Raw genomic sequence first — 25322 nt, 5'->3', positions numbered from 1 at the left:
AAGATCAATGTTAGATGATGTTAACCCAACCTTGAGGGAATTCCCCAAAGGACTGCTGGCTTTCCTTAGTGCTGGCTTTCCCCAACACAGTTCCTTCAGCACTTATTTGAGAGATCCATGTGCCCCCAGGCTCCTAGATCATGAAAAGCCCAGAAAACAACATCCCATGAGGTCAGAGAAGGCCTCCCTGGAGCTCTCACCATGAGAATTTTAAACCTTGTGGAAAGGCTAGAAAGACATTTTAAGCTTTTTAAGATGGTAATAAGAAAGTAAAATCAAAGCCAGATCAAGAGGCCACATACTACATGATTCCATGCATTTGAAATGTCCAGAAAAGGCAAATCTATAGAGAGCAGATGAATGGTTGCCTGGGGCTGAGGATGGGAACAGGGATTCACTGAAAATGGGCATGCAGGATCTTACTGGGGCGATCCATGTTCTAAATTTGTTCTAATGTTCCAATATTCTAAAATTGGATTAGACAGTTGCACAACTAGGCAAATTTGCTAAAAACCACTGATTTGCTCACTTAAGTGAGTGAATTTTATGATATGTAAATTGTACCTCAATAAAGCTGTTATATTAGAAAGAATTCACACTTGGCAATTAAAACACATCTTTGGATTCAAATGGGTTCTGTCTAGGAGCTTTGTAATTTCCTATTGTAAAATACTTAGGAAGGCACAAGAGAAAGGAGTGGAATAATGTCACTGAAAACAAAGACTAAAAGAAGCTAGGCAGAATCTCCTCCTACTAAATAGTAGATGAGCTGGACTGAGAAATTTTACCTCAGGAGACTGCATGAGAAAGAGCAACAGGCCCACTGGGTATACTCCTAGTCCCCCCTCCCCCCACCCCCGATACAGAGATGCAGAGATGCAGGTGACATCCCACATAGAAAATTAGGCAGCTGTTGCTTTGCCCTGCCAGGTACTACTCTGGGAGAACTGGAAGAACTGTCTCCTTTTTTTCTCATCCTTGCCTTGCCAGGCCATCTTTCTACAGCTGATAGGGGTGGCAGGGTCGCAGACCACAATGAGGAAGGAGATAGTCGTGGCACTTTAAATTCAGTGAGGTATGGTCTTCGAAGGTAAAGAACCACAGTCGCTCCTCAGTTCAAAAATGTCCTTTTTTAGAATGTTCACAGATGAAACAAATAAAAAGGCTGCTTCCAACAGATGGCATTAGTTGATCACATGTGGTCTTTGGATCTTGGCCATCCCATTGTTCCTGACTCTAGAGTTTACAGCATTTGGGTTTTTTTTTTTAAGGGGGTTTATGAATACCATTTACCCTGATCATGTCCAAAAGTAGTGGAGAGTTTTGAAAACCAGCAAAAAGAGAGATGTATGATTACCGTGGAGACAAAAGTAAAGCTTAACTTTCAATGGATATGTTCACATCGGTCACTTGTAAGGTGTCATTTTGCTCTTACAAACAGCTTTTTCAGAACCAAACCTACGTTTAAGTAGAGTAGTTGTTGCAAAAGAAGGATATGAAGAAACTAGTCTGCAGTACATGCTGGAAATTATGGGGCCTTTTTAATACTGCATCAGTTGAATAGGACATGGAGGAAGGAGACGAGCCCATTACAGTAGGCAGGAGATGCTGTAGGGAACTTGGAAGCTGTGCACATAATTAGCTGCTCAGCTACAGAAGGAAAGGAAAGATGTTTTCACAAAGTGAACCAAGAATGGGGTCAAGGATACTTCATGTACCAATTTGCTGACACAGAGCATGAAGAGATTGATCTTGAAGCATGGGGAAGCAGACAACAACACATGGAACCTGTGAAAAAATGTTGCAATGTAAAGGAATACAATATGGAGATTAAACTTGAAGAGTATACCTCTGAACCTTGTCTAATGCAGGACTCACAACCAAATTTTAGAAAACTGTTTGATTTTCTAACTAGGGTGCAAAAAGACATAATTTTTCCACAAAATAGGAACAGAAAACCATAAGGAGAAAACAGGCTTAGATGAAAAGGCAAAATGAGATTAAAAAAGGGAGATGAATGAGCTAACAGAGATGATGAGGAGGAGGAGGACAGCAATAAAAGTTGCTAATATTTATTTAACACTTCCTGTGTACCACGCTTCATTCTAAATGCTTTTACATGTGTTAACCTGTTTAATTCTTACAAGAACACCATGAATACATAGTATTATCACTGCCCTCATTTCATAATTGAGGAAACTGAGTGGCATTAGGGAACTTGCTCAAAGTCACCCAACTAGTAAATACTGGAGCCAGGATTCAAGCTCTGACAATTTGACTTCATGGCCTGTGCTTTTATTTTATTTTATTTTTATTTATTTATTTTTTTTGTGGTACGTGGGCCTCTCACTGTTGTGGCCTCTCCCGTTACGGAGCACAGGCTCTGGATGCGCAGGCTTAGCGGCCATGGCTCAGGGGCCCAGCCACTCCGCAGCATGTGGGATCCTCCCAGACCGGGGCACGAACCCGCGTCCCCTGCATTGGCAGGCGGACTCTCAACCACTGCACCACCAGCGAAGCCCCTATGGCCTGTGCTTTTAATCATACACTAAGAAAGGATAGTGAGGAAACAAAAGACACACAGCAGAATTAAAATCACTCAAGGCAGTAAAAGCATAATTGAAGTTGTGGGTGAATCATATTAAATTGAATAATTGGTATAAAAAAAGGCAAAAACACAAAAATAAGGAAAGATGAGATGATAGATATGGAAGCCAGAGACTAAAACTTTCCGTTGATGACTGAAAGGACTCATCATGTTCTAGGAAAAATAAACAAAAGAATACCTACATCTAGACATAGTCTGTTAAAAATAAAACTATGATAGAACATTACAAAAAAGAACATCAACAGGCCAATAAGAACCTGTGAAAAGGGCTTCCCTGGTGGCGCAGTGGTTAAAATCCACCTGCCAATGCAGGGGACACGGGTTCAAGCCCTGGTCCAGGAAGATCCCACATGCTGTGGAGCAACTAAACCTGTGCACCACAACTACTGAGCCTGTGTTTTAGAGCCTGCAAGCCACAACTACTGAAGCCCACGTGCCCAAACTACTGGAGCCCACGTGCCACAACTACCGGAGCCTACGTGCCTAGAGCCCATGCTCCGCAACAAGAGCAGCCATCGCAATGAGAAGCCCGTGCACCTCAATGAAGAGTAGTTCCCGCTCGCCACAACTAGAGAAAGCCCATGTGCAGCCACAAAGACCCAACACAGCCAAAAATAAATAAATAAATTAGTTAATTAAATCTATTAAAAAAAAAGAACCTGGGCTTCCCTGGTGGTGCAGTGGTTGAGAGTCCGCCTGCCAATGCAGGGGACGCGGGTTCGTGCCCTGGTCCGGGAGGATCCCACATGCCGCGGAGCAGCTGGGCCCGTGAGCCATGGCAGCTGAGCCTGCGCATCCGGAGCCTGTGCTCCGCAACAGGAGAGGCCACAACAGTGAGAGGCCCGCGTACCACAAACAAACAAACAAACAAAAAGACAAAAATTAAAGATAAAGAGAGAATATTAAAAGCAGTGAGGGAAAAGCAACAAGTAACATACAAGGGAACTCGCATAAGTCTGTCAGCTGATTTTTCAGCAGAAACTCTGCAGGCCAGAAGGGAGTGGCACAATATGTTTAAAGTGATGAAAGGTAAAAACCTACAATCAAAAATACTCTACCTGGGGCTTCCCTGGTGGTGCAGTGGTTGAGAGTTTGCCTGCCGATGCAGGGGACGCGGGTTCGTGCCCCGGTCTGGGAAGATCCCACATGCTGTGGAGGGGCTGGGCCCGTGAGCCATGGCTGCTGAGTCTGCGCGTCCAGAGCCTGTGCTCTGCAACGGTGAGAGGCCCACGTACTGCAAAAAAAAAAAAAAATACTCTACCTGGCAAGGCTCTCATTCAGATTTGATGGAGCGATCAAAAGCTTTACAGACAAGCAAAAGCTAAAAAAGTTCAGCACCACCAAAAATGAGCTTTATAACAAATGTTAAAGGAACTCTCTAGGAAAAAGGAAAGGCCACAACTAGAAACAAGAAAATTACAAAATGAAAAAGGTCACCAGTAAAGGCAAACCTACAGTAAAGGTAGGAAATCATCCACACACAAAGCTAGTAGGGAGGTTAAAAGTCAAAAGTAGTAAAATCATCTATACCCACAACAAGCAGTTAAGAGATACAGAAAACAATTAGATGTAAATATATGATATCAAAAATAGTAATTGGGAGCAGAGGAGAGTACAAATGCAGGGTTTTAAAAATGCATTTGAAATGAAGAGATCAACAACTTATACACACACACACCAATACACACACATATACAGACTGCCATATAAAATCCTCATAGTAACAACCACAAACCAAAAATCTAAAATAGACACACAAAAAAAAGAAAAAGGAATCCGAACATAACACTAAAGATAGTCATCAAATCTTAAGAGAAAAGAAAAAAGAAGAAAAATAATAAAATGGCAATATGAACATAAATATCAATAATTACCTTAAATGTAAATGGATTAAATGCTCCAACCAAAAGACATAGATAGAGTGGCTGAATGGATACAAAAACAAGACCTGTATATATGCTGCCTACAAGAGACTCACTTCAGATATAGAGACACACACAGACTGATAGTGAAGGGATGCAAAGCGGTATTCTGTGCAAATGGAAATCAAAAGTAGCAATACTTATATGAGACAAAATAGACTTTAAAATAAAGTCTGTTACAAGAGACAAAGAAGGATACTATATAATGATCAAGGGATCAATCCAAGAAGCGATATAACAATTGTAAGCATATATGCACCCAACATAGGAGCACCTCAATATATAAGGCAAATATTAACAGACATAAAAGAAGAAATTGACAGTAACACAATAATAGTGGGGGGCGGGGCTTTAACACCCCACTTACATCAATCATCATCCAGACAGAAAAGATCATCCAGACAGAAAATTAATAAGGAAACACTGGTCTTAAATGACACCTTTGATCACACGGACTTAATTGATATACATAGAGCATTCCATCTGAAAGCAGCAGAATATACATAATTTCAAGTGCACATGAAACATTCTCCAGGACAGATCACAGGCTAGGCCACAAAAAAGCCTCAGTAAATTTAAGAAAATTTAAATCATATCAAGTATCTTTTCCGACCACAGAACTATGAGGCTAGAAATCAACTATAAGAAAAAAACTGCAAAAATCACAAATACGTGGAGGCTAAACAACCAACGGATTACTGAAGAAATCAAAGAGGAAATAAAAAAATACCTAGACACAAATGAAAATGAAAAAACAATGAGCCGAAACCTATGGGATACAGCAAGAGCAGTTCTTTTTTTTTTTTTTGCGGTACAGGGGCCTCTCACCCCTGTGGCCTCTCCCGTTGCGGAGCACAGGTTCCGGACGCGCAGGCCCATCGGCCATGGCCCACGGGCCCAGCTGCTCCGCGGCATATGGGATCCTCCCAGACCGGGGCACGAACCCGTGTCCCCTGCATCAGCAGGCGGACTCTCAACCACTGCGCCACCAGGGAAGCCCAAGAGCAGTTCTAAGAGGGAAATTTATAGCAATACAATCTTACCTCAGGAAACAAGAAAAATCTCAAATAAGCAACCTAACCTTACAACTAAAGGAACTAGAGAAAGAAGAATAAGTGAACCCAAAGTTAGTAGAAGGAGAGAAATCATAAAGATCAGAGGAGAAATAAATGAAATAGAGACTAAAAAACAATAGAAAAGATCAATGAAATGAAAAGCTGGTTCTTTGAAAAGATAAACAAAATTGATAAACCTGTAGCCAGACTCATCAAGAAAAATAAGGGAGAAGGCCCAAATCAATAAAATCAGAAATGAAAAAGGGGAAATTACAACCGACACTACAGAAATACAAATGATCACAAGAAACTACTATGAACAGCTATATGCCAAAGAAAAGAACAACCCAGAAGAAATGGCCAAATTCTTGGGAAGGTACAATCTCCCAAGAGTGGACCTTGAGGAAATAGAAAATATGAACACACTAATTACCAGTAACAAAGTTGAATCAGTAATTTAAAAACCCCCAACAAACAAAAGTCCAGGACCAGAGGGCTTCACAGGTGAATTCTACCAAACATTTAGAGGAGAGTTAACATGTACCTTCTCAAACTATTCCAAAAAATTGCAGAGGCAGGAACACTTCTGAACTGATTCTATGAGGCCTGCATCACCCTAATACCAAAACCAAAGTTATCACAAAAAAAGAAAATTACAGGCCAATATCACTGATGAACATAGATGCAAAAATCCTCAACAAAATATTAGCAAACCAAATGGAACAATACATTAAAAGCATCATAGGCTTTCCCTGGTGGTGCAGTGGTTGAGAGTCCACCTGCCGATGCAGGGGACGCGGGTTCGTGCCCTGGTCCGGGAAGATCCCACATGCCGCGGAGCGGCTAGGCCCGTGAGCCATGGCCGCTGAGCCTGTGCGTCCGGAGCCTGTGCTCCGCGACGGGAGAGGCCACAACAGTGAGAGGCCCGCATACCGCAAAAAAATAATAAATAAATAAAAATAAAAATGAAAACAAAAATAGAAAAAGAAAATCTTCTGAATTAAAAAAACAGAGGAAAAGAAAAAAGAATGGAGCTTCCCTGGTGGCGCAGTGGTTGAGAGTCCGCCTGCCGATGCAGGGGACACGGGTTCGTGCCCTGGTCCAGGAAGATCCCACATGCTGCGGAGTGGCTGGGCTCGTGAGCCATGGCCGCTGAGCCCGCCCGTCCAGAGCCTGTGCTCCACGGCGGGAGAGGCCACAACAGTGAGAGGCCCGTGTACCGCAAAAAAAAAAAAAAAAAAAAGAATGGATGTACTACCATCTAACAAGGGGATTGGTACAATGCCTCCATGCAGTTCATCTGACAGATAACCATGTATCACATATTTGAAGTGTGCCAGGTGTGCTGGGGAAAGTGTGTGTTTAGGGGGACAACGGCAACTACTTGCTCATTCTTTTTTTTTATTATTATGTAAAGTTTCAAACATAAAGAAACACTGAAAACCTCGTACAGTGAACATTTGTATACCCATCTCCGAGATTTTACCATTAGTTTTTCACTTGTTTTATCACATACCTGTTCATCCCTCTATCCATCAATTAAGGCATCTTATTTTTTGACACATTTCAAAGAAAATATATACACTTCCTCATAAATACTTTGGCATGTATATCATTAACTGTTCAATAGTTATGTTTTTTCATTTGCTAAAAAATTTGCGTACAATGAAATGCACAAGTCTTGTGTTCATTCACTGAGTTTTGAGAATTGCATGTATTTGTGTAACCCAAATCTCTCTCAACATATACAACATTACCATCACCCCAGGGAGTTCCCTCATGGGCCCATCATATACTTTTTCATAATTAAAAAAATGTAAAACTATTTGGAATGTATATATAGTATGATCCCATTTTTGCTATAGAAATACAGAAAAACACTGGAAGGAAAAATATAAAAAGTGATTATTTCTGGATAGTGGGATTACCATTGATACTTATTTTCTTCTATTCCTTTCTCTGTATTTTCTAAATTTGATGTAATGTATTACTTGGGTGGTAAGAAAAAAAGCAGTAAAAGCTACTTAAAAGAAAACAAACATCTTTCAATCTTTTTATGAATGATGTCACACATATAAGAATATTAATACATTGTTAAAGTAATCATTCTGAAGATAATGTATGTAGCAAAATTATAAATATTTTAATATAATATTAGATTACAATGAAAAAATTAAAGGAAATGTTAATACCATAATCACCATGATATGATGTGTATACACATAGAACAGGACTAGAAGGGCGTAAGAAAAAAAAGTGGCTATATTTCTCATGCTGTTCCCTGGGGCCTGTTAGAGTGATGAGATTATGGGTAATTAAAAAAAAAGTTATATCGACTTTTTCTAAATTAAAAATTAGTAGTTAAAATAACCCATAAGACCCTGACTTCAGGGTCACCCATCTCTACATACATGGGCCAGCTCTGAAGAAGTGAACCCTCTCAGGCAAGCTACAAAATCTTTCCTGACTTTTGCAAAGGCCTCACGTGGGCCACACATTTTGGTTGGGTCTGGAACATATGCTCCAAACCACTACAGTAAGACAAAACAAACAGGTACTAAGTTACCTCTTTCTGGAAAGATGTTGTTTTTGGTGAGTTTGACACTTTTGGGTCTTGGGTTGTTATTATCCATACCCATGATGAGGTTGCGGAAAAACAGATCAAATTTCTTTCTGCTGTCTGCGTTGATGGTGCCGGCCACGGTCCACACCAAGGCAAAAAGGAAGAGACCTTGCAGCCAGAGGAAGATCTGTTGGCTTGTCAGGCTTTCAACTAATTCACTTTCCTTCTCTTCTATTTCCCTGATTTCATCTAAAAGCAAGAAAAGGAATCTCAGGAAAAGCTGCAGAGTGCAATAGATATGAATTGGGCAGTTTTGTCTGTGACGGGCCTGGGAAGAGGATTGATACTGGTTGAATGGCATCACCTGCCAGATTCTTTATCCACATACATTAAAAAAAAATTTTTTTATTGTGGTAAGATACGCATAACATAAAAATTACCATCTTAACCATTTTAAAGTTCAGTGGTATTAAATACATTCATGTTGTTGTGCAACCATCACCACTATTCATATCCAGCACTATTTTCATCTTGCAAAGCTGAAACTAATTCATTACCCTCTCCCCAACGGCCTGGCAAACAGCATTCTACTTTCTGTCTTTATAAATTTGACTAACCTAGATATGTCTTAGAGGTGAAATCATATAGTCTTTTCTGACTGGCTTATTTCTCTTAGCATAATGTCCTCAAGGTTCATCCATGTTGGAGCATGTATCAGAATTTCTTTCTTTTTTTTATGTTGGCCGCACCATGCGGCTTGTGGAATCTCTGTTCCTCAACCAGGGATTGAACCCAGGCCACGGCAGTGAAAGCACCAAACACTAACCACTAGACCACTAGGGAACTCCCCAGAATTTCCTTCCTTTTTTAAGGCTGAATAATATTTCACCATATGTATATACTTGATCTATTTATCCATTCATTGGTTGATGGACACTTGGGTTGCTTCCACCTTTGGCTACTGTGAATAATGCTGCTATGAACATGGGTGTACAAATATCTGTTTATGTCCCTACTTTCAATTCCTTTGTATATATACCAGAAGCAGAAGTGCTAAGTCATCTGGTAATTCTATTTTTAGTTCTGAGGATCTGACAAACTATTTTCCACAGTAACTGTACCATTTTACATTTCCATCAACAGTGCACAAGGGTTCCAATTTCTCTACATCCTCATCAACACTTGTTCTTTTGGTTGTTGATGCTGTTGTTCTTGTTGTCAGTGCTTGCAGATGACATGATACTATATATAGAAAAACCTAAAGGCATCACCAAAAAACTACAGTTCACCAGTAAATTCAGTAAAGTTGCAGGATTCAAAATTAATAAAATTAATATGCAGAAGTTGGTTGCACTTCTATACACTGAAAACAAACTATTATAAAGAGAAATTAAGGAAAGAATCCCATTTAACATTGCATCAAAAAGAATAAAATATCTAGGAATAAATCTAAATAAGGAAGTAAGAGACCTATATTCGGAAAACTACGAGACACTGATGAAGAACTGAAAACGACACAAACAGATGGAAAGATATATTGTGTTCATGGATTGGAAGAATTAATATTGTTAAAATGACCATGCTACCCAAGGTAATCTACAGATTCAATGCAATACTCATCAAAATATCAAAGGCATTTTTCACAGAACTAGAACAAATAATTCTAAAAGTTGTATGTAAACACATAAGACCCCCTAATAGCCAAAGCAATCTTAAGAAAGAAGAACAGAGCTGGAGGCATAATGCTCCCAGACTTCAGACTATACTACAAAGCTACAGTAATCAAGACAGTATGGTGCTGGTATAAAAGCAGAAATATAGATCAATGGAACAGAATAGGGAGCCCAGAAATAAACCCATACACTTATGGTCAATTAATCTATGACAAAGGAGGCAAGAATATATAATGGAGAAAGGACAGTCTCTTCAGTAAGTGGTGCTGGGACAATAGGACGGCTATATGTAAAAGAATAAAATCAGAACATTTTCTCACACCATACTCAAAAACTAAACTCAAAATGGATTAAAGACCTAAATGTAAGACCATAAACCATAAAACTCCTAGAAAAAAACATAGGCAGAACACTCTGACATAAATAGTAGCAATATGTTTTTGATTTGTCTCCTAAGGCAAAGGAAACAAAATCAAAACTAAACAAGTGGGACCTGATTAAACTTAAAAGCTTTTGCATATCAAAGGAAACCACGGACAAAATGATAAGACAACCTACTGAATCAGAGAAAATATTTGCAAATGATATTACTGATAAGGGGTTAATATCTAAAATACAAAAGCAGGTCATATAAATCAACAACAAAAAAACAAACAACCTGATTAAAAATGGGCAGAAGATCTGAATAGACATTTTTCCAAAGAAGAGATACAGATGGCCAACAGGCACATGAAAAGATGTTCAACATCTTTTTTTTTTTTTTTTTTTTTTTGCAGTATGTGGGCCTCTCACTGTTGTGGCCTCTCCCGTTGCGGAGCACAGGCTCCGGACGCACAGGCTCCAGACGTGCAGGCTCAGCGGCCATGGCTCACGGGCCCAGCTGCTCCATAGCATGTGGGATCTTCCCGGACCGGGGCATGAACCCGTGTCCCCTGCATCGGCAGGCGGACTCTCAACCACTGCGCCACCAGGGAAGCCCCGTTCAACATCTTTAATCATCAGAGAAATGCAAATGAAAACCATAATGAGGTATCACCTCACACCTGTCAGAATAGTTATCATCAAAAAGACCACAAATATCTAATGTTGGTGAGGATGTCGAGAAAAAGCAACCCTCGTACACTGTTGGCAGGTATGTATATTGGTGCAGCCACTGTGGAAAACAGTATGGAGGTTCCTCAGAAAACTAAAAATAGAGTTGTCATATGATCCAGCAATCCCACTCCTGGGCACATATCTGAAAAAACAAAAACACTAATTCAAAAAGATACATGCACCCAATGTTCATAGCAGCATTATTTACAATAGCCAAGATATGGAAGCAACTTAAGTGCCCATCCACAGATGAATCATTAAAGAAGATGGACTACTCAGCCATAAAAATGAATGATATTTTGCCATTTGCAAGAACATGGATGGGCTTGGAGGTTATTATGCTTAGAAAAATAAGTCAGACAGAAAAAGACAAATATTGCATGTTATCACTTATACGTGGAATCTAAAAATTACAACACACTAGTGGATATAACAAAAAAGAAATGGACTTACAGATATAGAAAACAAACTAGTAGTTACCAGCGGAAAGAGGGACAGGGGAGGGGCAAGACAATGTTTGGTGATTAAGAAGTACCAACTACTATGTATGTAACAAATAAGTTACAAGGATATATTGTACGACACAGGGAATATAGCCAGTATTTTATAATAACTTTAATGGAATATAATCTTTAAAAATTGTGAATCACTGCGTTTTACACCTGAAACATATAATATTGTAAATCAAATATACCTAAATTTTTTAATAAGCACAATCTCAATCTAATTATGAGAAAATATGAGGCAAACTTAAATTGAGAAGCATCCTATAACATAACTGGTCAGTCATCATGTGAAAAGGTTATGAAATATAAGGAAAGACTGAAGAACTGTCATAGCTTGTAGGCGACCAAAGAGATAACAACAATTAAGTACAATGTGGCATCTTGAATTGGATTCTGGATCAGAAGAAGAACATTTGTGGAAAAATGTGAAATTCAAATAAAGTGTAGTTAACAGTATAGTATCAATGTTAACTTCCTTATTATGATAATTGTACCTTCATTATATAAGATGTTAACATTAAAGAAATCTCGGTAAAGGGTATATGTGACTCTACATTCTTTTAGCAATTTTTCTTTAAGTCTAAAATTATTTCAAAATAAAAGGCTAAAAATGTATTTGGTGTTCCTTATCTCAAGTCCTTGTTAATCACAGCTACCATGTTCTTGCATTTTAACACTGACAGAGTAAAAAGTTATAGCCCCAAAATCAAATATGTGTGCATTCAAACCCAGTCCCCCATTTTTAGTAGTTGTGTGTATTTGAGCACTCCTGAGAGGATTCATAGCTGTAGATTCAGGAAGGCAAGAGATGAGGTTACTCAGGACTGTGGACAATAAGTTCACTTCTCATGCTGGTGCTTTCTTTCCTGGAGGAGATACTACACAAGGATAGTAAAAGGAGCTTGGGAAAGTATGTAAAATTTACAAATAAAAATACAAATATATGATATTGTATGAATTAGTGTGCTTCTAAAAATATTGCCTGTAATTTTAATTTTAGAAAATCAAATAATATTTAGCTAGAGAAAGTCTCCACTCACGTTTCCCATGTTACTTTTTTTTTAAATCTACATCTATAATGCCTTTGGAAGAAATGGGCTGAGAAAATATGTTCATGTAGCAGAAGCTGTAAGAAGATTCACCTTCAGTTTGAATTATGTATTATCTTGAGAAAGAAATGGCATCCAATAAAAGTTCTCCAAATTAACTCATCTTCTGTCATTTCCAATAGAATCCTGTAAAATTTGATTTATGTGAAATGGTTATAGAGAACTTCTCCAGGACATTTAAACCAATGGTTCTCCATGTCCTGGAGAAGTTCCCTAGTTCTGGAGACTAATGTGATCAGTTTTTTTATAGTGTATCTATGTGTTTTATGAATTCAGATTTTTGTAATATAAGTTTTCTTAAAATGGAAAAACTTCCTATCTTATTCTTTTCAGAATCTTTTTTTTCCTGATATACATTTACATATGTCATCTAAATTCATTTTCCTCCAGGATATCCCTCCCTGTTAGGTAAAGAGGAACAGGAATTATTATTCCCATTGTGTGGATGAGGAATCTAATACTGAGGAAGAATGGGCTAATTTGCACGAGAATACCCAGGAAGTCAATGTAAGATCAAGCCAAACTATATGGACTCTTTCCACCAAACTCTACTATCTACACTCAAAAGACTTGCTGGTTCTAGACCAAAATGCTGGTCTCATTGTAACTCATGGAGGAATAATAGGGGTGGGAGCAGAAGACATGGCCGAGGCACACCATACGCTCATTTGGCTTAAGAACTGTAGGGTAGTACTTACCTAGCAGAGAGGAGTACAGTCTCATCATTGAGAAGGCAAGGTGGATCGGAGATGTTTGGACCACAAATTTACACTGAAGCTGAATAAATTCCAGACAGGGCTGGATAAGCCACATGAACATGTCATTGACCTAAGAGTAGAAAGTGAGATTTGACATTATTAAAAAGTGTGTTTAAGACCAAGAGCTTTGTACACCTCGAGGAGGCTGGAAATGTTGGTAAGACTGCTGATTACTTTTGAGTCTAGGTGTACTGAGGAAAGTCCACAGGCACCAAGACAGATGCGCCCAGCTTCCTATTTAATGGACTGTGCAGCCCACTGGCCATTCCCCACCCCTCCCATTCCACTAAGCAGAAGCTTGGAGCCACTATGGGTCAGCTACAGGATGCATGAAATAGTTTTAGGTCCCAGCCACAGTATCTGCCTTTGTTTCTATAAAAAAAATGTTAGGAATTCTAAACAACTGATTTGCAAATGACTGACTGGCATTTATAAGGCAGGTCTCCTGTAGAAAGTGGCCACAGGGAATTTCAGGCTCATTTTCAGTGATCCCCCGTATGTATGTATGTACATACTTATTGGTGGGTATGTTAATTGTTGTCTCTTGGCTCTGCTCCCCACCCAATTTAAAACAGATAACTAATGAGAACCTACTACATAGCACAGGGAGCTCTACTCAGCACTCTGTGATGACATAAATGGGAAGGAAATCCAAAAAAGATGGCATATATGTATATGTATGGATGATTCACTTTGCTCTACAGCAGAAACTGACACAGCAGTGTAGAGCAACTATACTCTAATAAAAAATATATTAAAAAATTACTTGCCTCACTTTCTCCTCTTAGTGTTTTTTTCACTTTTGTTATACTTTGTGACTTTCGCTGTAAATTACCTTAAGTTATTTTTTTGTAAGTAGGTAGGTCATCACTAAATAAATATACAGATACTGATTATATACAGATATGTGTGCATATATGAATGTTTAGATGTCTTTATATGTATATATGACTATACATGAGTACATAGATATGTGGTTTTCAGTCAGTAAAATTTATTGTGCATGTACTAAATGCAGTGTGGTAGGTGCTAAGGATAAATGATGAACAAGATAGACAAGGTCCCTGTCCTCGTGGTTTACAGTCTGAGGGGAAGGGAAGACAAACAAAAAATAAATAAACAAGCAAGGAAATGAACTAAGTATTTACAAATCATGAATGTACTAGCAGGAAACAAATAAAGGTATTACAATGGGAAATAACAGGAAGTTTTTAATAGGGTGGTCAGGGAAGACTTCTTGGAGAAGGAGGCCTTTATGCTGACACCTGGATGACAAAAGTGAATCATCCCTTATCAGAATAAATGGGGCAAGATTTCCAGAAAGAGGAACAAAAAATGCAAAAGCTTTGAGGTAGTAAAACCTGGGGTTTTCTAGGAATGGAAACAAGACCCAAGGGCTGGAAGATAATGAGCTGAGGCTGAGAAGAGGGTAGGTGAGGTTGGAGAGGCAGGCTGGGTGGGATCACAGTCTCAGAGGCCCGATAAGAAGTTAGACTGTACTAAGGATACTGGGAAGTTTCTGAAGGCTTCCTGTGCATGTGTAGATTGGTTTCTCACTGTGCATGGGGGTATGTGTCTATGTAAATAAACATGCTACATCTATATTGTGCATGTATGTAAATGTGACAGGAGAGGGGCCGTCCTACACAGTTCCCCAGACTGTTTCCACAGTGGGAAGAGAATCCACCTCGGATCCTTCTTGGCTTCTTCAGTGGGAAACTTTCCTAGGGAATCAGAAACACCGTAAGAACTGGTTCTCCCTTCCTACTTCCCTTGTCTGAGTGTGTGCTAATGTAACCTGAATATTCACATCTCTTTTAGGAAGGGAAGAAGAAAATGGACACTCTTAGTAGCTGCACTAAGAGAATTTCTAACTGGTTCTGGCTCCCTAAATATAGAAGTCATGGAGTCTAGGTTACAGGGACGGGAAGTGGCAGTGAAGAGAGGAACACAGGTTTTCCTAACCTGGTCCATCTTTAGAGCAACTTCCAGAGGCATTTCTCCTAGTAGGCAATGGGGAAAGGGGTGACATTCCAGTCATCAAATAGAACGTTTCTCAAGCACCAGAATTCTCCACTGGGGAGGCGAGAAGTAATGGAGAAGGTGGAAGAGAAAGGAGAAATTGACTGCATCACCCCATCCCCACCACATGGAGTGAAAGTCAGAAAAATGGCAGGTAGCCAGGAAGCAAGATAATTAGGGACAGTCAGGGAATTTCCTGCTCCTTCTTGCCTTCTGTAATTATGAATGTGAAAATGATCCTAGAAGACCTTTGAGATGAAGAGTAGGGAGACAGGGAGGGACAGGAAGGAAAGGGACCAGAGGATCTCACCAATTCCTTGTGTTCCTCGGTGAGACTGGAAGGCAGGGTGTCCATGTATGAATCCTTCAGGGGCTTCCAACCTAGCTGATGGGGCTCCATGTAGATCATCCCACACCTGGCAAGCACAAACAGAGGACCAGCCCGGTCCACATCTGGCTCCCAAGCACGTAGGGGTGAAGTAAATGTAGGAGGTCATGGTGAGGTAAGAGGCTGGAGCTTGGGTCGGGGCATAGACCCTCACCAGCTCCAAGCCAAAGGAAAGATGCACAGATTTTGCCAGGAAAGGGTGGAGACCAGTGCTGAGAGTTGGGTCTTGAGAATCAGAGACCTGGATTCAAATCCCAGCCCCAGACCTTACTAATTGAGTGACCTTGGGCAAATTTCTTTACCGTCTCTGAACTTCTCTGTCCTTGTCTGTAAATTGAGGAATATAAAAAATATGTAGTTCATAAGGTTGCTGTAATGGTTAAATGAAAGGCCTAGCACACAGAAACCTCTTAATCAATGAAAGCTACTATTATCATTACCATAATGTTAGTACATTACCATGCACTGACATGTAACATTTTATTTAGCACTTTTTTTCCCCATTCTGTTGTATCTAGGCACTCCTTCCTTTGTTACTAACACTGGCTACCATTTATTGAACACCTACTGCGTGTCAGCCATTATGCTAAGTCTTAATGGCCTTCATCTCTAAATATTCCGCTTTATGGTATACATTTTAGACATGAGGAGACTGTAGCTCAGAGAGGCTACGTGACTCGGAAGAGGTCACACAGCTAGCAAGTGGTGTGGCCAGGGTGGGAGCCCAAGTTGGTCTAACTTGCCATAGGCTCTTTCTCTTCCCTTACATTGCCTTTGGGAATGTGGGCTGATTTTATTTTATTTTATTTTTTATGGACTGAAGTTACACTATTGGATTAATTCTTATCCTTGGCACACTCATCATTAGCCCATGCATGGCCTTTCTCAGTTAATTGTTTTCAATAATGTACTAAGTGCCCATGAACCCAATACCCAGGCAGAAGCTAGGGTCTTGACAATAACCTTCATCTAACCATATAGTCTCCCTTATCCTATGCCCGTGGCTTTCCCCACCTGAGGTTATACAGCATCTTGAATCTCATGCTCACCTGTGCTTTGATTTCTTTCCTTCTTATAGAGTTTTATAGCATATATATATATATATATATATATTTACTTGTTTTTAATAATTTAAAAGGGGACACTATGCTGTATGTAATATTACAGGCTTACTTTTATACATAATATTGTTAAGATTTTATCTTTAATTTTACTAAGATTTATCTTATATAGTTGCTTGTCAGTACAGTTCATTTATTTTGAATGACATACAAATACTACGATTTGTGATCTTATTATACTTTTTAATTCGCTCCTGTTAATGGGCATTTGGGTCGTTTCTAAGTGTTTGTTATTGTAAATTATGCTACTCTGAAAATTCTGGTACATGTCTCCTATTGTACATGGGCAAAAGTTTCCTTTGGGTATATATCAATACTTACAAGCAGAATTGCTGGGTCATGAGGCATAAGAAAGATCAACTTTAGGAGATGATATCAATCTCTTTTCCAAAGTGATTGCCTGACTTTAGATTCCTACCAGCACTGTGGATTGAGGACTAACTTTACGACAAATCTGACAACAAGTAGTGCAGGTGATCTGCTGGAGTTTAATCACATTTATGGATTTTTAGAGCTTTCCCTCCTGCGTAGGGTTAGTGAGGCCTCACATTCCCTCAGGGGGTCCCTGCAAGCTGACTGACCTGCTCACAGTGGCGGGGGAGGCCTGCTCCAGGTCAGCTGGCTCGAAGATCAGACTCATCTTGGAGCTCATCTGGATAATCTCTCCACTCATTAAACAAAGCTGAAAGTACAAAGCAGAGGGGTGGAGGGCAGCAAACGAATTAAATTCCATCTGCAAGTGAAAGGCATCAGTGGGGACAGAGATGGTTTGAATTCATTCAACAAATACTTCTTGAGCACCTATTCTGTGCCAGGCACTATGCAAGTTGTGCAGAATGAAACAGACAAAAATTCCTGTCCTCTTGAGGTTTGCATTCTGCTCGGAGGAGACAGATGATAAGCAAAATATATAGAATATACAGTGATGAAAGTGCTTTGGAGAAGAATAATGTCGAAGAGGGGCTGGAGAATGCTGTGTGTGGTGAGCTGTACTATTAAATAGGGAGGTCAGAGAACCACTGACTTGCAGCCTTAGATGAAGAAACCAGAAATTATCAGACTACAGCAAGTTTCATGGTTCCTTCCTCAGTGGAAGGAATTTAATAGCACACCCCCATCCAGTTTTATTTGCTCAAGTTTCCCACAAAGACTCCTTTTGGAATCCCTCATGGACTGGCCCAGGGTTAGAACGACAAGAATATCTCCACATCCTTTTTTGGAATGGAAGGAAAGACCATTACAAGTCCTAGTGTTTAGCAGGCATATCCCTGCTTTACAAGTCCGTGGTGCTGCTTCTCATTTGCCAACATGGGTTAAAGTGAGATGTTTAAGTCATAAGATGGCCTGAGGCCTTGGTCTCTCAGGGGAAAAGAGGAAACGCCACTGTTCCCTGCTTCTCATCCTAAATTGTGGTTTTCAAAGTTTCTGATATATTACCTGACCCACATCAAACACATCTGGAACAGGTCATTACGTGCAACCCTAGGAAGGTCACGGCTGTTATGGGACTAATACCATTAACAGTGTCATCTCTGAAAATCAAGAAAAGTGAAACAGACCCATACCTGTGACAGTAGTTTGATTTCATTCAGAGCTGTGAAGAGCCATCAGGAAATTCACTGATTATGACTCTTTATACTTCTGATCTCAAGACCAACCAATACATGTGTACAATTAGTTTATATAACATAGTCCATATCGTGTAATAAAACTTATTCTTTTTTTATATGTTATATAATCAAAATTACGAACACGATATTATTAGTGTATGTATATAATATGGATAATTAGGCCTTCCATTGTTGAGCATGACTCACTCTTAGTCTTGCAAAATTTAAATGCAGAAGGAAAATATATTTTGATTTGATAATGATGTATAGTCAGTGTAAGACCTATTCCTTGAAATGGTGATAAATATTATTTTATTTTATTTTAATATAGCACTTGCTACATGCCAGGTAATATTATAATCAGTTTTCAAATATTAATTTATCTAACCTTCCTAACAACATTATGACATAGATACTGTTATTCTCATTTTACAGATGATGTAATTGAGGCATAGAGAGACTAAATAGCTTGCCTGAAGTTACATCACTGCTAAGTGGTTCAGGACAGGATCTGAACCCAGGCTGTCTGGCTCCAGAGCCTAAGCTCTTTAGCCACTACATTTACTGTGGCAGAATGTATTTTCCAAAGACTGCTGCAACAATATCTCCTATTCCACGTACACTTTTGCAGCGTGACCTCGCCCACCTCCATCAAGAGGTAGAGTCTATTTCTCCACCCCCTTGAATCTGAGCAGGCTCTGTGACTTCTTTGATTAATAGAATTCAGAGAAAGTGATGCTGTGCCAGTTCCAAGCATAACTCTTAATTTCCTGAAAACTTTCACTTCCTGCCTCTTGGAGATTAACCGTCATGTAAGAAGTGCCACTACTCCAAGGCCACCAGATGATAAGCCCAAGCCATGTGGAGAGGCCTGGAGGATAAGATTTTCTTTGAGAGAAATGCAGAGAGACAGAGACACAGAGACACAGAGAGAGTTACGGAGAGATAGACAAGACGAGGAAGAATGAGCCCCCAGACGTTGAGTGAAGAATCTACCATGGGTGTGTCTCCTCTAGCCCTAGCTGCCCCAGCTGACGTCATGAGGATTAGCTGAACCCACCTGAGCCCTTCCAAAATTTATAATCCACAGTGTCATGAGCAAAGTTAGGCCACTAAGTACTAAGGTAGTTTGCAATACAGCAACGGATAACCAAAACACATCTCATATATTAGGCACTATGTATGGACTATCTTATTTAATTATCAACACCCTTATTTATTACTACCTCTTTACACATGAAGAAACTGGTGCAGAGAAGTTATGTGACTTACCCAATATAACAGCTCAGTTGTAGAGCTAGTAGGCCAATTTGATGCCAGCACCAAGGCTTTTAACCACTATACAACAGTGTCTCTAAACACACATAACTTACCCACTACAAGTACAAACAAAAGCATAATTCATGAATTGATAACTGTTACTTTCTTGTGGGGCATTTATTCTTAGTGTAATAAATGTATATATTATATAGTTTTTTTTAACGTTTTTATTGGAGTATTATTGCTTTACAATGGTGTGTTAGTTTCTGCTTTATAACAAAGTGAATCAGTTATACATATACATATATCCCCATATCTCTTCCCGCTTGCATCTCCCTCCTTCCCACCCTCCCTATCCCACCCTTCTAGGTGGTCACAAAGCACGGAGCTGATCTCCCTGTGCTATGCGACTGCTTCCCACTAGCTATCTATTTTACGTTTGGTAGTGTATATATGTCCATATATACACTACCACTCTCTCACTTTGTCCCAGTTTACCCTTCCCCCTCCCCATGTCCTCAAGTCCATTCTCTAATAGGTCTGCATCTTTATTCCCATCTTGCCCCTAGGTTCTTCATGACCATTTTTTTTTTTTTAGATTCCATATATATGTGTTAGCATACGGTATTTGTTTTTCTCTTTCAGACTTACTTCACTCTGTATGACAGACTCTAGGTCCATCCACCTCACTACAAATAACTCAATTTCGTTTTTTTTTTTTTTACGGCAGAGTAATATTCCATTGTTATATAGTTTTGATCAATCACTAACTTCAGTAAAAGAGTTTATTGCACACCCATGTAAAAGTGATATCAGACAGGTACCTTTTTATTGTCATCCAGAACAGTGTTCATATTTTCAATCCAAACAGCATCCACTGGTCCATCAAATATAATCCACTTGCGGTCATCAGACGAAGTAGATGCTTGCTCCCGGAAAGCATTGGCAAGGACACCATCCGTCCACTCATGGCTCACTTGGTCAAAGCACCCATACAGCTGCCCCAAGGTGATAGCCTTGGGGTTAATGATCTTATACTCCACAGCAAATTCCTCCATCTGGTTGGCTGGGCAAGAAGGTCCAACACAAGTTACAAAAGTTCTGGTGACACCAGAACATTAGGACAAGAAATAATGCCATCTAAAAGACCAAACAACTTTTATCAATATGCCATCCAAGGATAGTCCTTAAAATTTGTACTCAGTCTGTATAAAAATTGGGATAACTGGATAGGCAAAGCCTTAAGTTGTTAGGTTATTACAGCTATTAGTTTCTCACCATATTGTTTTCTGAGGCTCACTTCAAACAAGTCAAATGTGCCAGTCAGATCTAAAGAAGTCTGCCTGGGCCTAAAAGAACTCAGGCAGTAAAGGAGAGAGATGCCATATAATCAGGTCTCTTTATGTACCTGGCTACCCTAGAACCTTGGTTTTGACTTGAGATAAGGAAACAGGTGACAGGTAAAGGATTCTGGAAAATGATGGTTACTTTCCTTTTGTCTATCTGAAGGGCTAGCTTAGTCCTGAAACCTCTTCTTTAGCTGCCCAATAAGTGTCCCCTGAGAAATGGAGCACCAGGACCCAACCAGAATACACAGGCTGATGGATGGCACATTGTATGCATTTAATAACAGAAAATAACCACACTTTTACATGATCCTTCAAAGTAAGGGAAAACTGGAGTGCCTGAGCCATGAACTAAAGAATCATTTCTGCAGAATTCTGAGGCAAAGACAATGGGGTAACCTCCTTTCTCTTCATTTAGTTTCCTAAATTATATTCAATGCCAAAATTATTACTTAAGTTTGAAATGTCCAAGTTATTAAATAACAATTTATTAAGGCCAAGTTAGTGCCCAAAACAAAAAACTCAAAAATTCCACAGTAAGTCAATCAGCAGTAACTCAATGTTATTAGAAAAAAATATTAAAATGAAGCATACTGGAAGGGATCCTGTAAACACAGGCACAGCGAGGCACTGCTTTTCAAAACCACAGCCTTGTGCTTTATAGAAGAAAAAAACCTCAAAACTGTTTCTCTGGCAATAAACATGGCTTTTATTTGTTGAGCTAGGTTATTTACCTGCATAATCTCATTTAATTATCACAACAATCCCATTTTACAGCTGGGAAAACAGAGGCAAAGAGAGGTTTAGTCATTTGCCCAAGGTCTGGGTTTCATTCAAGAGTCTGAGGTCTTATCTTTTACATTAAGTTGAAGGAAGGAAAGGAGGGAGGGAAGGAGGGAGGCAGGGTGGATGGGAGGGCGGGAGAATGGGAGGGAGAAAAAAGGAAAGGAGAGGGAAAGAAAGAGAGGGAAAGAAGGGATGGAAAGAAAAAAAGGAAAAGAAAAGAAACCATGCAGTGATCTCCTCTTAGAACAGTTTTGTTTAGGCAAGTGGCAGGAGTTTCCCTCTCATTGGGAAACCTTTGGAGAAGCCACTGTTCAGCATTTGAGAAAATTCCTCCAGCGTTAGTGATGCACATAAAATCCCCTGTTAGAAGCTCTCCCCCTCTTTATTCTCTGCCTGCAGACCGCTGTGTGCCATGTTCTATTCCTGGCTCTAATGTCACAAATCAGGGATGGTAAAGTTAACAGCCTGGCATCATCTCTATGGAGCCAGTCAACTGAGTGGGGATTCCTGTCCTCCCTGGAAGCCAGGGATACGAGTTTTACCTTCGTGTAAATCACCCAGAGCTGCAGCCAACACTTTATAAGCACAGGTCTTGCCACCCATGGGGTCTCCGACAATCATATAGCCATGTCTTACCAGCATCATCTCGTAGATCTGGGAGGAGACATCACATAAGAAGTTAATCATTGCAGACCTCCCAGAACTGCAATTAGTCAGATGTCTACAAGGAACAAGGACTGCAGTCCTTTATTTGTCATCTATTGTTTAAATATCTTTTGGATGAATAACTATATGTGTGCATCTCAGATTATTTAAGGGATGGGAAATACTATTTGCTCTGCACCTATCTGTGTGCTAAGCAGCACTGACTTACCTAAGTTATTTCATTTAATCCACTCAGGTATCATTAACTACTTTTAAATGGTGGGAACACTGAGCTCAAGAGAGGCTAACTAACTTGCCCAAGCTCATCAGTGGTGGAACCAGGATTTGACCACGGGGCTCTCTGACTTCAATGCCACTAATCTTTTCATTGCACCATTTCTACTTGCTTTTAAAGAGGAAAAGGAAACAATGGTCATTTTAGCCAACGGCATTTCTATTGGAAATTTCCTTTCTCAAGGCCTAAATGCTATTCTGACTTGATTGGAACTCTCAATAAATTAAAATGTATTTTCTGAGCCAGGGGCGATGCTGTAAAATATAAATGAACTTCCATGTAATTTTAGCCCCTACCCTTGAGAATCAACAGTCAAGTGGAAGCTCATTTTTTGAATTTTCTAATTGTTTTGTCTGTGACAAGTAGTCCATGACAGTTGAAATGCAAATGCTTTGGTCATTTATATTAATGTGAAATGTTTTCTCTCTCCTTTTAAACTGTGAGTCTCTCAGCAAAAGGGAATATGTGAAGCTTTTTATTTTAAGGATTGTTTGCATTATTTTTCACCTTGGAAGTGAGTTATACAGAGGGTGTAAATTAGGACAATGGGGGTGGTACAGGTACTGACAAAAGTGAGCCGGCAAATATTTGTTAAACACCTATTATGTGCCAGATACTGTTCTGAGTTCTACAGACAGAGAGGACAAAACAACAAAATCCCCAACCATCAAGCAGGGTTTACATTCAAGTAGACTGCAAAGACATTTCAGATTGAATAAAGATACATGGAGTTGACTGTGCACCAGAAGAAAAGAGAGAAAGGCACCTATGATTCAATAGCCTCTCACCTTCCCCCTCACGTAACTCTAAATGGATTATCAAGGTATCAATATACAAAAGGGAAGTTAGCTCCATATATTCTGCTTTGGAAAATTGGTTCTAAACTATATAAAAGTTCATCTGTAGGTCTGTAAATTACTTTGGAATACATCAAAAAGTAAGATAAGTTGACGGATGGATGGATGGATGGATAGGTAAATGATAAAGCAAGTATTATAAAATGTTAATTATAAAATCTAGGTGGTGGGTACATGGGTATTCTCGGTAAAATTCTTTCAATTTTTCTGCATGTTTAAAATTTTTATTATAAAATATTGGAAATAAAAGCTCATGCCTAGTTGAAAAAAGTCCATCTATGAAATCCCAACGAATAGATTGGGATTCAATATTGAGTTAAATGAATTGTGTCAAGACTGGCACATTTGATGAATAGTTGGGAAAAAATTTTTATTCCTAAAAATTTTTATTCTGACCTCAGAATCTGGAGACCTGGGTCCTACTTTGACCTTTAATTCTAAATAACAATATGATTTTGGGAAATGATGATATTTCTGATGTTTGTGGAGATGGTGAGGTTGATTTTGATATGGTAATCAGGCACTATATCTAGCACTTTATGTACTTCTTGTCTCAAAATTACTCTGTGGGGAAGGTTTTACTCCCTCCATTTTACAGTTGAAGAAACTAGGGCTCAGAATGGTGAACGAACTTGCCTAAAATCTCACATCAAAAAACTGATGGGGGTGAGACTGAAACTAGGTTTATGTGAGTCCAAATCTGTTCCCTCTCTGGATGCCAGTGTTCTTAAGGAGCCAGGAGCAGATGGAATTTAAGATCCCTTGTAGTTCTGTCCTGTGATACTGTAGAAAAAGTGCATTTGGGGCTTATTTTATTCGACTTATGACTTTAAGTCAGTTTTACATAGAAAGTGATCCTAGGGAAGGATCCCTGAAATTAGTGTGGAGTTTCACTAAGGTTCTCCAGGGTCAAGACTATAGAAACATTTCTTTCACCTATTGGTAACAGCATCCTGATTTTCCCTGAGGAACCACCACTTCATGGTCCAGTCCACATGACTTGGGTGGCTCTGACTCCACCTCCACTTCTGGCAGAGGTGGGGCGGTTATAGTCTACTTCTTGTCTCTGTAATTGGTTCAGGGATGGTCACGTGACTTTATGAGCACCATTCAAAGCTAATCCTGAGACTTTTGCTGAGGACACTCCAAGAACGATGCTCTTTTTCCTTCTGGGCTTGAACATGGGACAATCTAAGTGTGAGGCTACTGGGGGCCCAACTGAAAATGAATTTTTCATGCAGAGAGAGGCAGAATCCAGAAATGAGGACAGGCAGATTCCTAATGACATTATCTAAAAACATGTATCCCACTATGCCTGAAACCAACATATTTCTGTACTTTCCAAGTTAGGTAAGTGAGTAAATTCGCTTTGGTTGACTAAGAGAGTTTGAATTGGATATCTGTCACTGGGAACCAAAAAAGTTGGTTTTTGACTAATTCAAAGCCCAATGCCCTGAAAGGTTCTGTTTCATCCCCAAATGATGAAAAAGAAACCCCAGGGAAGATGGTCATAGGAAAAATATTGGATTTTAAAAGTCAGCTCCTGGAAATGAAAACTGAAGGCACAACAGATTGTTGAGTGTCTTCATCTCTAACCAGGCATCTCCAATTGCTGTCAGCTCAGTTCCAATCTACCATAGTTCTTTCTAATTCCTGACCTCAGCAAACAGTAAACAGGTACATTCCCACATGGGTACAAGGAA

At 39.5% G+C, this 25322-nt stretch overlaps 1 protein-coding gene across 1 annotated transcript in view; it reads right to left on the bottom strand.

The window, feature by feature from the left end:
• DNAH3 (dynein axonemal heavy chain 3) overlaps positions 1-25322 on the bottom strand; it is a gene marked incomplete at both ends in the record, with an annotated part of 188647 nt that overhangs the window by 65296 nt on the left and 98029 nt on the right. Inside the window, 6 exons of the mRNA XM_082858163.1 lie at positions 8152-8397; positions 13230-13359; positions 15622-15727; positions 17402-17502; positions 20515-20756; positions 22365-22476. Of these exons, the coding sequence (XP_082714289.1) occupies positions 8152-8397; positions 13230-13359; positions 15622-15727; positions 17402-17502; positions 20515-20756; positions 22365-22476 (937 nt within the window). The remainder of the gene's footprint in view (positions 1-8151; positions 8398-13229; positions 13360-15621; positions 15728-17401; positions 17503-20514; positions 20757-22364; positions 22477-25322) is intronic.

Source organism: Leucopleurus acutus (assembly GCF_964270905.1).
Source record: "Leucopleurus acutus genome assembly, chromosome: 16".
Taxonomy (NCBI): domain Eukaryota; kingdom Metazoa; phylum Chordata; class Mammalia; order Artiodactyla; family Delphinidae; genus Leucopleurus; species Leucopleurus acutus.
The sequence above is the reverse complement of the archived record's forward strand: the minus strand, read 5'-3'. Positions and strand labels throughout refer to the sequence as shown.